The sequence below is a fragment of the Drosophila obscura genome, unplaced genomic scaffold (assembly GCF_018151105.1).
Source record: "Drosophila obscura isolate BZ-5 IFL unplaced genomic scaffold, ASM1815110v1 contig_73, whole genome shotgun sequence".
Lineage (NCBI taxonomy): Eukaryota > Metazoa > Arthropoda > Insecta > Diptera > Drosophilidae > Drosophila > Drosophila obscura.
Genome location: NW_024542865.1, coordinates 6111729 through 6127564, shown reverse-complemented (window position 1 = coordinate 6127564; position 15836 = coordinate 6111729). Strand labels below are relative to the sequence as shown.

Here is a 15836-nt window from a genome sequence, read left to right as displayed (position 1 = left end):
GTTCATGCATTAATATATCTTATTATTGCTTGCGGCTGTCACATTACAGTCACAGTACCATCGGTATCAACATATCGCCCATCCCCAGAAGAACAGCGATAGCAGCTCCAAATAATAGTTCCACTCTGAACGAACTAAATGGCTCATGGGGAACCAAATGTTAGATAACAAAGCCACGCATAAATACATTCCAAAGTGGGTATTTTTTTAACTGATTCGATTATATATTCAATCATAATTTATAATAGTTTGGCAAGTATTTAACATGTATATCCAATAAATGTGTTTTATTAGGAGCAGACTGAACTAGTTCCGCAGACTCTTCACAGCACTGGGAAGTCTTGTCTTTTCCAACACTCAACTGGCACGCACGTTTTTTGTAAACAAATGTTTTTTGAGTTTTTAAATATTTAAATATTATTTAAATACTGCAGCTACAAGCAAATATAAATCGTAGCCATGTCCTCGTGGAAGAATGCCAACAAGAGCAACCAGAAGGTGCATCGCGAGCGTCACCAGCCTGATGCACGCCAGCATCTGGGCCTGCTCGAGAAGAAGAAGGACTACAAGAAGCGCGCCCTCGATGCCCAGCGCAAGGAGAAGACTCTGAAGCTGCTGTATAAGCGTGCCCAGGACAAGAATCCGGACGAGTTCTACCACCACATGATCAACTCGAAGCTCTCGGACGATGTGCACCACGAGAAGCAGGCCAAAGATGAGCACACACCCGAGCAGCTGGCCCTGATGCAGACCCAGGATCTCAAGTATGTGGTGATGAAGCGTACCATAGAGCGCCGCAAGATCGACCGCCTGAAGGTCGACCTCATGGACATAGACGCCGCCAAGACCAACACGCACTACACCTTCGATGAGCAGGGCAAAAAACACACAGCCACACTGGGCGAGCGCCTCAAGGAGTCGGAAGCCACAAAGGTGAATTTTGCCCCTTTCCCCCGTCCATCGACTGGCCAATGACTAATGTTGCTTCTCTCCCCCATACCAGGAGCCCCTCGCACCCAATAGCACAAAGCAGCAGCGCATCAATGAGCTGAAAAAACGAGTGCAGCGCGAACGGGAGTTGAGCATTGTCCAGCAGAAGCTGCTGCTGAAGAAGCAGCTCAAGCAGCCGCGTCTCATCAAGCCACAGAAGCTGAAGCCCGCCACAGCGGATAGGCCACCGGTCTACGAGTTCCGCTACGAGCGCAAAAAGTGAGGGATACACAAATAAGTTACTCTCCTTTTTTTTTTTTGAATAAAGCGATTTAAGTGTTACTTGGTATTAAGTCGAGACTTTCCTTTTTTTTTTTCTTAAACAAATCTTTTTTTCCACAGTTTTACAGTAAAAATTACATTTTAAAATTGTTTTGATTTTTTTTTAAATTTAGCTGGCATTAATTAAATATTTAACTGGTAAAAATTTTAGAAGAGCTTTTAATTTTTGTTGTTTTTTCCCCATTATGAAAAAATCATACAAAAATTTTACTTGAAAAACAAAAAAAATACTGCAAAAAAAACGTACACCATAAAAACAAAAAAAAACGTTTAGCATTTTTTTGGGTTATTTTGGGTTATAAACTTGGCTAATATCCAATAACCGAAACCGTGCTTTCCCACAACCTGCCATAAAAAGCTGCAGGTAGCGGAAAAGCCTCATTAGTAGCGCTGTTAATAGTTAATTAGTTCACAAACCCCTCTCACTTACCATTGACAACAACCAACTTTGGTGTGTATATAGTCTATCTTTAGTACCTAAAGTTTTCGCTTTTTCCTTGCCAATCTACCACAGACACGAACCATGTTCTAAACTGAACGAACCCACTAGAGGGCGGCGACCAATCCATTGGGGTTGGTTGCATTGCTAAGAGTTCCATTTGCTGCCTCACAACTTTTTGACGGTTATATTTATCATGCCTGTACACATATATTACAATATATGTATGTTTGGCCTGGCCTTGTTTTTCCCCATACTTTAACGATCGCTATGTACTTATTTTTTGTGGAATTTGTTAGATATTTAATCAAAAATTTGAGCATATTGATGGGACGACGCTTTAACTTCTCTTACTTCTGAGCTGCGTAAATTGGATAGTTAGAGAAGGTAAGTCAAAGCAAAGAGTTAAAGGCTTCGACTATGGAAATAATCCCTAACTCTGATGCCTCTTAAAAGCGGATGCAAAAGCGAAACTATTGCGGATCGCTCGAGCTTCTGCCAGGCAACTAATTTCATGTGAAACCTTGACCTAGGCCTAGGGTGGTGTGTCGTGTCGTGTCGCTCCCTCATCCTCATACATACAAAATCTCTGCCGCATTCTGCACCGCAATCGCCTTTGGCTCGACCACCCCTTCGTTCCCGTTCCTATTCCCATTCCTGAATGCCCGGGCAGGGGCACAAAGTTACGTCTCAAATTACAAACCCAATTGATGCTAGTTAAAAAATTTGTGGAGGTTTTTCTTTCAGTCGCGTATTTTGTTGGCTTTGTTCGTCCCGTCCCGTCCCGTACCACCCCACCCCACCCCACCCCCTGGGCACGACCCGAACACTGTGATTGCTGTTGTGATGCGCACATGACAAGTCCGATTAGGGCCGCCGGCTCTGGTCTCTGGTCTCTGGTGCCTGGTCCCTGGCTACGGTGCTGTCAGCGAGTCCATCCTCTCCTCTCCGTGTGTATAGCCCCGTGTAGTGTGGGTCGTGTGTACCCGTGCCCCTGCCCCTTCCCGTGCCCTGAAAAGTGTCAACACAACACAGCCATCTATTTTGTGCATAATTTGGCGTGCCAAAACGCGCGACGCGACTCATCAGAATATGGTGTCATATGTTTTTATGGTGTCTGTCTCTATGTCTCTCTGTCTATCTGCCTGTCGCCTGCGGTCTCTGATTTTTACCCTAACAAGAAGCCCTAAACGAAATATGGAAAAACACCGAATCTGTTTGCGTGCCATGATTGAGTGTGTCTCTGAAGCCTTTGAGCATGGTGGGTGGGGAGGAGGGATTTATGTGCATAGCTAGTGCTAGGATATATTGGAGGGTTCGGGCTACGCATGGGAGAGCCTGGATCACATCCTCAACCCACAAATCTTTCACAACTTTCACTCGGCTTTTGCAGCGCCAATAACCAAAACAAATAAATGGATTGAGAATAAAATAGGAGGCTGCAGAGACATAACTGGTATTATGTACTCAGATCAGTGGCAGGATCGCAGTAGCCTCCTCCCACGCGTACTATGTGCCCCACTTAAAACCCCTCTGGAAATTTGCTTATCAAACTAAAAATTGGCTTGCGAATGACATCCATCTATGGCCTGCATTCCCCCCGCAATAAGCTGAGCAAGTGCCACGCCCACAGCCACATCCTCAGCCTCATCCTTAGAAATATCCTGAGCCATAAAACCATGACATTGGATGGGTGTGGAACGTGAAACGTTCTGGGGGGCACGTGTAAAGTTTGTAGCCCCGGTCACGTGGCCGCACGTGGCACGTGGTACACTCGTCCCGTGGCATGGCCCCCCTCACCGCTGAACCGTCAGCGTCACCGTCACCGTCACCGTCAGCGTTGTCGCCTGGGCTGCTGTGATAAGCGCAACCTGGCAACTCTGCACGCGTGTTCCTGAAGAGATGTCAGAGACCAGGTCTCCCGTTTCCGTTTTTGCAGCAGCTTGGGTTGCAGCCCCGCCTCTTGGACGTACCGCTTATCATGATGCAGCATCAGCATCAGCAACAGCAACAGCAGCAGCCACAGCGGAAGAGGCAAGCTACAGAGTAGACGGGGGCGGGCTGCCCGCCTGCCCGCCTGCCTACGTCAATGGTTTTGTTCCCGTAAATATCTTAATTCGCCGCTTCAGCGACCCCGACACGCGTGAATCGTGTGCATTTGACATGAGAGAAATGCCTGGGACTTGGTTTGGGTCCAGCAGCAAAAGAAAAGCGCGGAAAAGGCCGAAAAGCGTTTGCGCCCAACACCCCCACCCCCACCCCATCCACTTCCATTTCCATTCACACGCAGCGACCTAACGAGCTAACAACAAAATGTATAATCCCATTTCGGGCACATAATAATCATACAAATTCGTATATAAAAAGAGTGTCAAATAGTGTTGCGGAGTGGAGTGGAGTACGTGGAACGTGGAACGTGGGAACGCGGTCTAAAGGGGGAGCTGCGATTGGGAGCAGGATTCACAGGGATACTCCTCAGTGGGTGTAGAACTGTAGACTCCTCAGTCACAGGCAGTGCAGGCAGGCAGTACTTGGAGTACTCCAAAACGGTCTGGCAGAGTGGCAAATAGATGACTGATCTTTGCTTCTATTACTATAATAAATAGTACACCCATAAGGGCAGAGGTTAGGCCACTACTTTGGCTTAGAGAGGAACTTTATAAACAGAGAAGAATTAAAGAAGATTTTCCAATGCAAAATCAAATAATTACTTCACTGGCATCACTCCAAATGAGCCAAAAGAGTGGGATGTACTTGCTGTTGTGCAACATAATTGCCATGTGGATTTACCTGTCTGCTGCCTGCTGTCTGCCTGTTGGGCAGTCACACACAACCCCTAAGAACCCCTAAGAACCCCTGGCGCTAGAGCAAGTCCCGCATATGCCTGGACAGGGGCACGCGCCAGGAGCTAACAATCCAAGCCAAAAAAAAAAGGGGAATGGAAAAACGAGTGCAAGTCGAAGCCGAATCCGAATCCGAACGAGAGCCATTAATATAAATGCCAACTAAGAAGTCAACAGGCGCCGCACTAGACAAATCCCATAAGCAAATTCGGGGCAGCACTCCATGCCACTCCATTCCACACTCCACGCAGCACAGCACAGCAGCAGAGCAGAGCAGTGCGTGCCCCTTGGATCGCTCAAGTGGCCAACCCCGCGCAGTTGCGACATTCGCCATTCGACACTCCAAAAACGCTTGGAGAGAACACCACGAGGACGGAACAGGAACAGGAACGGAACGGAATTCGTACACGGATTTTTTATTGTGCGAGTTAACTTTGAAGTGTCGCTGTTTATGGGCTGCGGAAGTGCCAGAGCTATAGAGACCAAAAAACCCGTCCATTCCCTGGTCCTGGTCCTGGTCCTGGTTCATCTGCCCGTCAGTCAGTCAGTCAGTCAGTCGTTCTGTTCGACTGGGCGGACTAACCCCTAAATTGACCTTTAAAACTCCCAAATGCGCAATTTATCATTTCCTCACCAAGGAAAACCCCTAACACAACCCAACGCAAAGGGATTCCGTTCATCCATTGTGGGATGGGGTGTGGTGGATGGTACGAGTAGATGCGAATACGGATACGGATTTTTGACAGGGCAGACGACTGCCGCCTGCCATCAATCGTTTAAAGAGGAGCAGGGCAGGGCAGGGCAGGGCAGGGCAGAGCAGGGCAGAGCAAGGCCGGAGACAGAGCCAGTGTGCGATAGCGATAGCGACAAATCTGATATCAGATGCGTCCCGAGACGAGGCTTAAGTGCGTATAAAGCGTACACCCACAAAAATCGCCCTCCATGCACAATCGCTGAACCCCCTGGAACCCTGGACCAGGGAAAGTTTTTGGCAACACTTTAACCCATTCGCTTGGGCATTCATTCTCTGTGCCTCATATGAATGTCATTTGCGGTTGGGGGGGCGGGAAGTTGATGGAATGGAATGGCAATTGGAATCGTTTCCTGGTGGGTTACGAGGCAGAGTCAAGGCCAGAGCCACAGCCAGAGCCACAGCCAGAGCCACAGCCAGAGCCACAGCCACAGCCAGAGCCACAGCCAGAAGCAAGTGGTTCGAAACTTCGTAAAGTATTTCTTTTGAGGATCAGGCGTTCATTTGAATCTTCTGTTGGATCTTTAACTGTCAGCTATGCATTATCTGTATTATGTTACATATTACCTATCCGTATAAGCCTGTGGCTGCACCATGCACCATGCACCAGTCCCTGCAACAGTAACGCATTCGACCGAGGGGCCGTTATACCTCTCATTTCTGTGTGAATTCTTTAGCTTGCATTTCCATAATATTCAGTGCCCACACATCCTGCATTCTGCATTCTGCATGCGTATATCACATCTCTCCTTGCTGCTACTCTAACCAAAACTCAGTCGGTTATCCTCTTGTTGATCCTCTTAAAATCTGGTTAAGGATTCGTAAAATATCTGCTGTTCCAGCCAGCATCCATCCATCCATCCCTCCCTCCCCCAAAGTTCCATCTATCCTTTTTTGTTGTGTGTGTGTGTGTGGGGGGGGGGAGGAGTGTTAGTTATTTTTTTTGCTATGCCAAATGGGCAAACAGAACTGAGGACTGAGGCACAACATGTGCAACCATGTAACCCATTTGGTACACCAACAAAAGGTTGACTCCCCCACCCCACGGGCAACCTGTCTGTCCTGCCCCCTTTTGCCTCAAGCTCTCACACCCTCTGCACCCCACACCACCCCACACCACCCGCACGAGCAGCAGCAGCAGCAGGCGGTTTCAGGTCGGTTTCGTTTCGTTTCGTTTCGTTTCTTGCCTTTCTTTTGTACGTGAAAAACGGAAAGTGTGAACAACATTTTTCATAAATTTAACCAAACAGGTCGACCAAACAGGGGGGGGGGGGGGGGGTACGAGTACGAGTATGCCATGTGGACGGGGAGGAGAGTTCTCGTGTGGCTCTCCTTTGAGAACAATAGAGGACAATAGAGCGAACAAGAGCAATAACAATAAACGATAGATATTTACCGCAGCAGGGAGTACGGGCAGGGAGTACGGGCAGGGAGTACGGGCATCGAACAGGGGATGCTCGTCGTCTCTGGTCTGTGGCCTCTGGTCTCCGGAGGCTAGTGCTGTCTCTGTTCGACTGGCATGTCCTTGCCGGGGGAGACAATAACAAACCAATTACTGTTAGATTGGCCGCATATTAAAAATCGAATGAGAAACACATCTGTCGATGTTGCACCCTCTCTGTTCTCTGTTCTCTGTTCTCCGTTCGCTCTCGCACTGGGCCACGATGCTGCTGCTGCTGCTGGTGCTTGTCCTGCTCCTGCTCCTGCTCCTTCTCCTGCGCTATTTTTTTTTTTTTTTTTTTTTTTGGCAACTGTTTCGAAAAAAGTTTTTGTAGCGAAAAACCCGCGGGGTATTCGCTGGCGCGGTAGGGCGCTGGTGCGGTAGGGGGCTGAACATGGGGGTAGAACTAAACATAAAAATAAAATATGATTATGAAATGATTATTATAATTATGCTGGCGTTTTTGGCAGCATCTTCACAGATGTTGTTGCCGTTAACTCTGAGCCACGCCCCCCCCACACACACACACACACACACACACACAGACACACACACACAGCACCCCCTCTCTGGCCGTCTGTGCTTTCGTGCCGCTCCACGGGTGCAGGAAGGTTGCGGGCAGAGAGGAGAGTAGAGGGATCGCAACCCATGGAGAATGAGTACCCCAAGCCAAAAAAAGGGACGAAGGAACCCAAGCGAGCTGGTTAATAATAAGCCAAAATTAGGGCGTGCTTTGGTCGCTCTCCCCTGCCCCCTGCCCCCTGCCCCCTTGCTTCTTTCTGTGTGCTGGCCAAGAGATGAGAATGAGATCTTTCAGCCGCCAGCACGTCATATTCCCACATATTTTCATATTGGAGTACCCTGCACAGGAGGGTATGATGTTTTTACTGTACTACAAAATTACCTGTAAGTGCAAATAATTTCTATCTGCCTGTGGCAGCTCACCCTCTCGCCTCTCTCTCTCTCTCTGTCTCACTGTTGCTTGCTCTGATGCTGCCCAAAAATTCCCATACTCCCATACAAATGTACATATGTATATGTATGTAGGTATCGCTATTGCTTAACTGTTTTCTTTCCTTCCGTAAATCTTCTTTATCCACAGATAATAAAATAATATAAATAATAGTTAACATTGCCCTTCATTTTACATGCAAAACCCTGTAAGAGTGCAGCCATAATTAATCGCCCTGAAGGGTATCCAACGCTTCGATAGCGTCTGCCCAGAATAATCGTGTATTTCTTTCTGGTTTCATATTTGTCTCTGTCGTGGGCGGGGATGGCAAGGGGATGGGCGGATGGCAGGGGCTGATGGCTACGAGCAGTGGGCGGTGCGGGGAGTGTGTTGTGTGCTTTTGTGTGTCCTTATTATTAGCAGAGGAGGCGTTGAAAATCCTCTTAAGGTAAACTGTGCATTATTAATGAAGTGGCGGAGAAGGAGGTGAAGCAGCAGGAGGCAGAGGATGGGAAGGAGGACGAACAGACAGCAAATGGGAGCGGGGACATTGGGGGGGCCATGGGAACTCCGTAAACTTTTGCTGCTGTTATTATTCCAGTGCTTTCCCTTTTCCCTTCTATTTTGGGGCCAAGGGGTCAGAGCCATCAAAAGGTTAAAACAATATCGAGTTTTTCCATCTATAGGAGATGTCCAGGGACTAAAGCTGCCATAGAAATGGGGCTGCTGTACTGGGAGGAGTAATTGGAGCAGAGCAGCTCCTGGGCATTACCTAGGATGTGTGTATGTTCAATATGCTGATGCCGGATGGCTGTAGGTTGAATCAGGATATCAGAATATGAAACATCATTATCTGGTGTGTCATCTGGACTCATCAGTACTTCACAGCCTGTGAGGATCACCAGCCATGCCACAACGTTTGCTTATTTCAGATTTATTATTTGGATGTGTGAAAACTCCACTTGAAGGTTGCATACAATTTTGCAACACCTTTTTTGCTGCTTCCCAGAGTGCCAGTCGAATGAAAGCTTAACGGCAGAGTCGGGCCGAGGATCTAACAACAATATTCCCGTACTCGTACTCGATACAACAAATCAAGCAACAAAAAATACACACACAGTCTTTGGCGGGGCACAACAGTTGGTGCCCAGCAACCAAAAAGAAAATTAAAATTAAATTTTAATTTATTTTAATTTGTATTTTGCTCAAGGACTGCAAATGCAATTTCTTGGCATGCCTGAAGACCCTTTCTGGTTGCGTATTTGTACTCTTATTTGTGGAACGATATTTTGTCAAGTGAGGAATCTGCGCCCAGGCTTGTGGCTCTGGCAAACTCTCTTTTTTGTGGCTGGCTAATCGAATTAATTGCTTAGACCGAAGCGAGGGATTATGGCCACCTAATCGGAGGAAAGCCTCCGCCGCAATCGCAATCGCAATCTGGTTATAATCTGCCACTGATTACAATGGTCAGTCACTCTTTTTTTCATCGAGCAACTGAAGTGCGAGATTGGATTTTGGCTTACGTTACGCCAGGGCAAATGCCCCCATGCTACCATGCCACCATGCCACATGCCACTCGCTCTGTGAAAAGTTCAATCAACTGAAGTTTTTCCAGCTCTGGGTTACTCTGGGAACCGTCCAATCATTCACCTGCTCGGCGTGTCCATCGTTTTGGCCACTGTTTAATATTATAAGTAATTCGCCTTTTCCCTCGGATGCCTTCTCCTCTCTCGCCTGACTCTACGCCTTCGCCACTGATCCACCTGGTGGATGTAGGAGGAGGAGGAGATGGAGGAGGAGGATTGTGGATTGTGGATTGAGAAGCGTTTTCGCCGCTGCTGCTTTGTGATGTGGAAACGATGCGCATAAAATCAGCGGCGCGTATGGAAGCGGCATGAGCAGCAGCAGCACTGGCAGCAGTGGCAGTGGCAGCGGCAGTGGCAGAGATGTACAGGAGTAGGGGTAAGGAGGTTGTCGACACCAAGAGAGACCAGGGAAGTTAAGGATTCTCAGTCCATTCGCCCAGTTCGAGTCCCAGTGCCAGTCGCAGCCTCTCTGCTCTCCTCTTTCCGCTCGTATCAATCACAACAACGCGACCAAAGGCCCAACCAAGTGAACGGACAACCGAGGGGACAGCAGGACAGCAGGACGGACAGCAGGACGGACAGGCGAACGCACAGCCGGATGGAAGGACGGACCTAAGCCAAAGATTTGACATGGATCAGTAATCTAATACCAGATTACGTATACGCATGGCGAGACCCACAAACTTTGGACTCTCTTTGCACTGACTGTCTCTCTCCCGCTCGCTCTCTCTCTGTTTAGCTGTGGTGTGTGTTGCCACGCCCCCTGCCCCCCCCCAAGCCAACTCCTGCTGGGGGCCTGAGACCGAGATATGGCATGAATGAATGGATGAATGAGCTCAGGAGGCCGCCGCAGCGAAGGAGTCTTCTGATAGAGTGAGTCCCTGGGAATGGCACCGAACACTGAGAGAAATACGCTGGCACAAGGCGAATGGCAGTGGAAGTGACACGCAAAAACACTGACAGAAAAAACGGTGGGTAATGCAACCAAAGGGAGCCTCAACCCTCTGGAAATATTTTACAGATTTCTTGCTTAAAGATTTTGCAAATTTTCTTTGATTTTTTGTCAGTGTTTTTTTCTTTTTTTGCTTCAACCATTTTGGGGGCCAGGGAACCAGGGAACCAGGGAACCAGAGTATGGGTCTGTCAGTTTGTCAGTCTGCTGGGCCGCCAGTCGAGAGTTTATATCGATGATGACTGCGCTGATATAGCGACGGATGAGACGAGCGAGCGAACCGAACCGAACCAAACCGAACCGAACCAGAGGGAAGCACGAAGGAAGGACAGGAGGAGCTTCAACGTTGGTTCTGCTGACTGAGGGTTGCACACACACACACACAGCTACAGATACACAGTTACAGATACCCCACAGCTACACAGATACTCGTACACACACACACAAACACAGCGATATCATCATTGGGCGTTTTGGCAAGTTTTATGCTTGTTTGAGCCCGATTTTGGTTTGGTTTTTTGTAACCCCCCGCAGCCCACTCCCTCGCCACCTGGCCGTGTTACCCTCACATAAAGTTATTACTCGCCAAAAGCATCGAGAAAGAAAGGCTGCAGCAGGGATAGGCAACCATATTGAATGCTGAAAGAGGCAACAGTGGAGCAGTGGGATTACAAATAGCAGGAGAAATATACCCAAAGCCGGAAAAACAATCCGGGGAGCAGGAGACCAGAGCCAGCAGTCGCTAGGTGATGGTGTCAGTGTCAGTGTCGTGGTTGGGCCCGGAACTGGTGCTTGTGCTGTGTTACCGTCCGTAGTCGGTAGTCGGTAGTCGGTAGTCGTAAGTCGGGAGTTCGGGAGTTGGAGCGGAACAAACGAGCTTGGGGTTTCTCTCTCGATGTCTCCTCGTTGATGGGCGCATCATCATGCTTGGCCTGGCATCTGCCTTTGGCCTTTGGCCTACTCCAACTCCTACTCCACAGCCAGCACGCCACGGCACACAAAAACTTTGCTAGTATTACTATGGTTGCGAAATACGTCCAAAATATATAAAAATATTCCCAAAAAAAATATTAAATACAAATACGAATTATTATAAATGAATGAATGCGAGCATTGATACTCGTTGAGTAGATAAACCCAGAGCCCAGCCCCCTAAAATTAAAGTCACTTAAATAAATAAAATAATATGCAAAATAATACATAAAACAATAAATTGCAAGCTTAATAAATAATAAAATAAACTCACAATAAATAATTAAAATAAATATTAAAATATAATAATTAAAAGAAGTTTCTCAGCTTTATTCCAGATTTTTCTACTTGGGACTTTTGTAGCCCTATTCCATGGTGCAACAATGGCTACGGTCTGGGCATAGATACAGACACAGACACAGCCACAGCCACATATATGTATATATGTATGTACGTACATAGCGAAAGGAAGAAGCAGCAGTAGCAGGAGGAGGGCCACATTCGGGCCTTGGATATGCAGGGGAGATAGGCCCAGGCCCAGGCCCAAGCCCAAGCCCAAGCACCGGGCCAGGCCGAATGACTGACTGACTGACTGTCGTGGGGATGGGGGGATGGCGGCTGTGGTGGCATGGTCGCCAAAGCGTGGCAACCACCAGAGTGCGCCCCAAAAGCCTCACACCAGAGACCCCACCAGAGAGGCGACCCACCATCACAGCCATCACAGCCATCACAGGCATCACAGTTGACAGTTGACGCCCACTATTATATAGAGGAGAGCGAAGGCAGGCAGTCAGGCAGGACCTGCAGAGTACACGTACAAATATATATATACGATATAGAAATACAAGATACATATATATATGCACACGATCTGTGTATCTGTAGGTATATCAGTGTGTGTGTGTGTGTGTGTGTCTGTCTGTCTCTGTGTATCGAGTGGGAGGTGGGTGGGTATTTGGCCCCGAACTATATTTTGTTTATATCCGTACGAAATGTAAGCTTTTTCTCTGTTTTACTGCCGCACAGCCATAAGAAGCTTCCACACTCTCCCTCTCTCTCCCTCTCTCTCTCTCTCTCTCTCTCTTGGGGGGTACGTGACTGAAGCGCTGTTGCACGTATTTGCTGTGTTGCCACAGTTGATTTGTGTGGCACGGCACGGCACGGCACGGCACGGCACTCGCCACCTTATACCTTATACTCCTTTATATAAGCATAATTCCCAGAGCAAAGTTCGATTCGGAATGGTGTTGGTGTAGGGTCTGGGGAGAGGGCAGGGGAGGGTAGGGGGAGCTGGTCTTCTGATTGACATTTTTTTATCTGATGGCAGAATATTGTGCTTTGCTTTCTGTGTGCAAATGTGGAATGTGGAATGTAAATGGGAATAATGCCCCGTATACCCCACCAGAGATGGTGCGGATGACCTGAAAACCTCGCTGCATATAACCATTTGAATGTGTGGCCGTTACTCATCTCACTCTTCAGGAAGACTGCAGAACCCACCACAAGCAGCCCGCCTTTGAGGGAATCTTTAATGGCTTGCCAGAAGGCTGCCCCATTGCCGTTTAGATCCGTAGATATCCTTGCGCCTAATGCTGCAAATAGTTCTACAGATTCTGCGGCATTAGCATATAAATATTCGCTTAAATTCTGAAAACAGATTTCTATCGTGCGACTATGGCCGCCCCCAAATGGTTTTCTCGGGCTGGGGACTGGCTGGCTGGCTGGCTGGCTGCAGCTGTGATTTATGCCCCCACACACACAGATACCGTATGCGAGGTGTGTGTGTGTGTGAGGTGGGTGGGGAGGCAGCCTGCCATTCGCATAGGTTTACCTTCCTAACGCTCGCCGTGAGGCTGGGGGCATATCCATCAGGCATTACTTTTATGTGGCAAGAAGCAATGGCTGCCAGCAAGGGCATACCCCCAAAAGGACTCGTAAAAGCAACGCAATTTCGCATTCACACTGACACTGACTGATATGCTCCTCCTGGCTTGCTGGCTAGCTCCTGCTTCCAGCATTTCTGCTTCTGCCACTGCCACTGCCCCAGCCACTGCCTCTGCCTCTGACACTGTTGTTTGTTGCCTGCCTCTCTCTCTCTCTCTCTCTCTCTCTCGTCTTGCGCCTGTCATTCATTTCTTATCTGGTGTGCCTCTGCCTGTGCCTCTGCCCGTGCCTTGAATGTGTCTCTGGGCTGTCATTTTGCTTTCGATGAGTATCTTTTGCCCACGTAGCGACACAGTCGTCATTCTCATCCTCATCCTCATCCTCAACGTGTAATCATCATCGTCATTCTCATCCTCATTCTCATCCTCATCCTCCATCTCCATCTCCATCAGTACTATCAGCATCAGAAGCACTGTCGTTGTCGTTGCCGTTGTCGTCGTCGCGAAATCGTTGTGTTCCAAATAGCCTCATTGAGTCGGGCGGACGGGCGTTCACTCGCTCCCAGCTCTCATCACAGAGCTCCACCTCCAGCTCTGCCTGCGCACCCACCATCATTCTGCTGGCTCCAAAAATTGAGGCTTGTTTGGTGCACTGCAAGAAAAGACTGTCCATAAATCTAGCCCCTCGAAGGAGGGCAAAATAAAGCAAAATAAAATCGAAGGCACAAAATGGAATGCACCAAAGATATGTGTTCGATTGCCTATGGATGAATAGCGTCAGAGGATTGTACATATACCGATCCATTGTAAGACATTTTGAAGAAGAAAGCGACTGTGGATGCTGTTATTGGAAGGGTAGATCGAGTTGTTGCTCCATCGATGAGTGCGAAGATACATATTCGGTATATTCGGTATATTCGGTAGTATATTTAATTCATTGTATTCATTTCACGACTATTTATATTGCAGGTACACAGATTTACACATGTACATATGTAGCTTGCAAGCCAAGGCGAACGGCGAACGGCGGCGAACGGCGAACGGTAGCAGGCTGTTAAACTTCTTTGCCCTGTTAGAGCTGCTGCCTTGAAGGCAAAGATTGGCTGGATAAACAGACACACATATATGGAACCTCTGGGGATCGGAGGAGGAATGAGCTTAGCCTGAAAGCTGGCAGATTAAATAACTAAAATTGGCTTTAATATGCAGATGCAGGTGCTGTGGAAGAATAATAATAATTATGTACATATAATTTTATTTATACGAGATCAACTTGGAGACTATCCAGTTTTCAGGGGAAATCTTTTCCTTGGCCCGAACAGCGTTTCTTTCAGTGCACTTGGAATGGCAGAAGCTGTGGCAGGAGTGGAAGGAGCAGAAGCCCCAGGAGCAACAGAACAGAAGCAGCCAACACGGGCACAGAGGGAACTGTGTGGCAGTGGCAGTGGCAGGAGCAGGGCCAGTGGCATTGGCATCGAGCGGCAGTTCTGTTCTCGATGCTGTGTTGTTATTACAACAAGCACAACTTTTTATCACCGCTGCCACCCCCCAAAATGCCAGTCAGCGTTGCATCGTCAATAGCAGGAATCGGAATCAAAATCAGTAGCAGCAAAAGCAGCAGAAGGAGGCAGTGGGAGGCAGTGGGAGGCAGTGGGAGGCAGTGGGAGGCAGTGGGAGGCAGTGGGAGCCTGGAGGCTGGAGGGAGGAGCTGGAAGCATCCGCCTGGGGCACTAACGTTTGTCCTCTCGGTTGTGTGCTCAGCTTTTCTTTTTTTCTCTTTCTTTCTATTTTTTTTATTTGATATTTTTTTTTTTTTGAGTTTATGGTCTTTGTCATACACACACACACACACACACACATCCCCATAGTGGCACGGTGGCAGACACGCAGGGGCAGGCAGGCAGCCAGTCAACTGTTATGTGCTCAGCCATTGAAACGTTTTATCAAAACTACCCACGGCCCCAGAGCACAGAGCACAGAGAGCCCCAACCCCAGAATCCAGAGTCCAGAGCAGAGGCAGGCGACTCGACTGCGACTCCGTGGAGCAGTGGCAAACTGAAGCCATGGAAAGCTATGGGATGAAAAGGACACACACACACACACACACACAAAACAACAACAAAAAAAAAAGAAGAATGTAGAAAAGCCATAGAACAGCAACCTGTCGTCCACTGCACTCCCATCCAGCAGCAGCAGCAGCAGGACGAACAGGACCAAGGCCAGAGCGAAGGCGGATCGAACACTTATGGATGGGAACTCCGATCTCCTGTCTTAAGTACTTCCAGTCAGCAGCGAAGGAGGAACGTTGTGAGCAGCGGCACGGGCCGCGGCTTTACTTTTACAATTGACTCACAGTCAGCATTTTGTTTATTTGGAGAAAGTTGCAGAGGCCGCAACGGTGCAGCTCGATCAGCAATGCCTGTGAGAGTAGCAGCTCTGCGAGTAGGTTCCACAATCACTCCATGGGGGAAGGGTTAACGAAGAGCACGAGAGAGAAGTAGGTTCTCTGAGTAGGTTCCTTGGAAGCTTCTGTTCTGTTTTAGAAGTTTGTGTGACGGCCCTCGCTGGTCGCTTGGTCGCTTGGTCGCTTGGTCGTTCGTTCAGTTGTTTGTTTGTTTTGTTGTCTGTGCCTTTCAAGGGTCAAATTGTAAACGAAATACGAGCGTTCTGGGAGGCAGGCAGCGTTGCCTGATTTTGACGGCCTGTCGACAACAAACACAACACAGGCTCCAAACAAGGACAAGA

The 15836-nt window shown here is 48.3% G+C and overlaps 1 protein-coding gene across 1 annotated transcript; it reads left to right on the top strand.

Moving 5' to 3' along the window:
* Positions 1 to 339: 339 nt before the first annotated feature.
* LOC111067099 (probable U3 small nucleolar RNA-associated protein 11) lies at positions 340 to 1279 on the top strand. Its single transcript, XM_022356138.2, has 2 exons — positions 340 to 933; positions 1004 to 1279. Exons 1-2 carry the CDS (start codon positions 460 to 462, stop codon positions 1211 to 1213), a joined length of 684 nt encoding a protein of 227 aa, XP_022211830.1. The 5' UTR covers positions 340 to 459; the 3' UTR covers positions 1214 to 1279.
* Positions 1280 to 15836: the final 14557 nt, after the last annotated feature.

Bases quoted from the DNA above. Each gene is read 5' to 3' on its own strand.
- LOC111067099 (XM_022356138.2), top strand. From the start codon at position 460: ATGTCCTCGTGGAAGAATGCCAACAAGAGCAACCAGAAGGTGCATCGC. The intron at 934-1,003 runs GTGAATTTTGCC...CCCCCATACCAG, and splicing joins AGGAGTCGGAAGCCACAAAG to GAGCCCCTCGCACCCAATAG.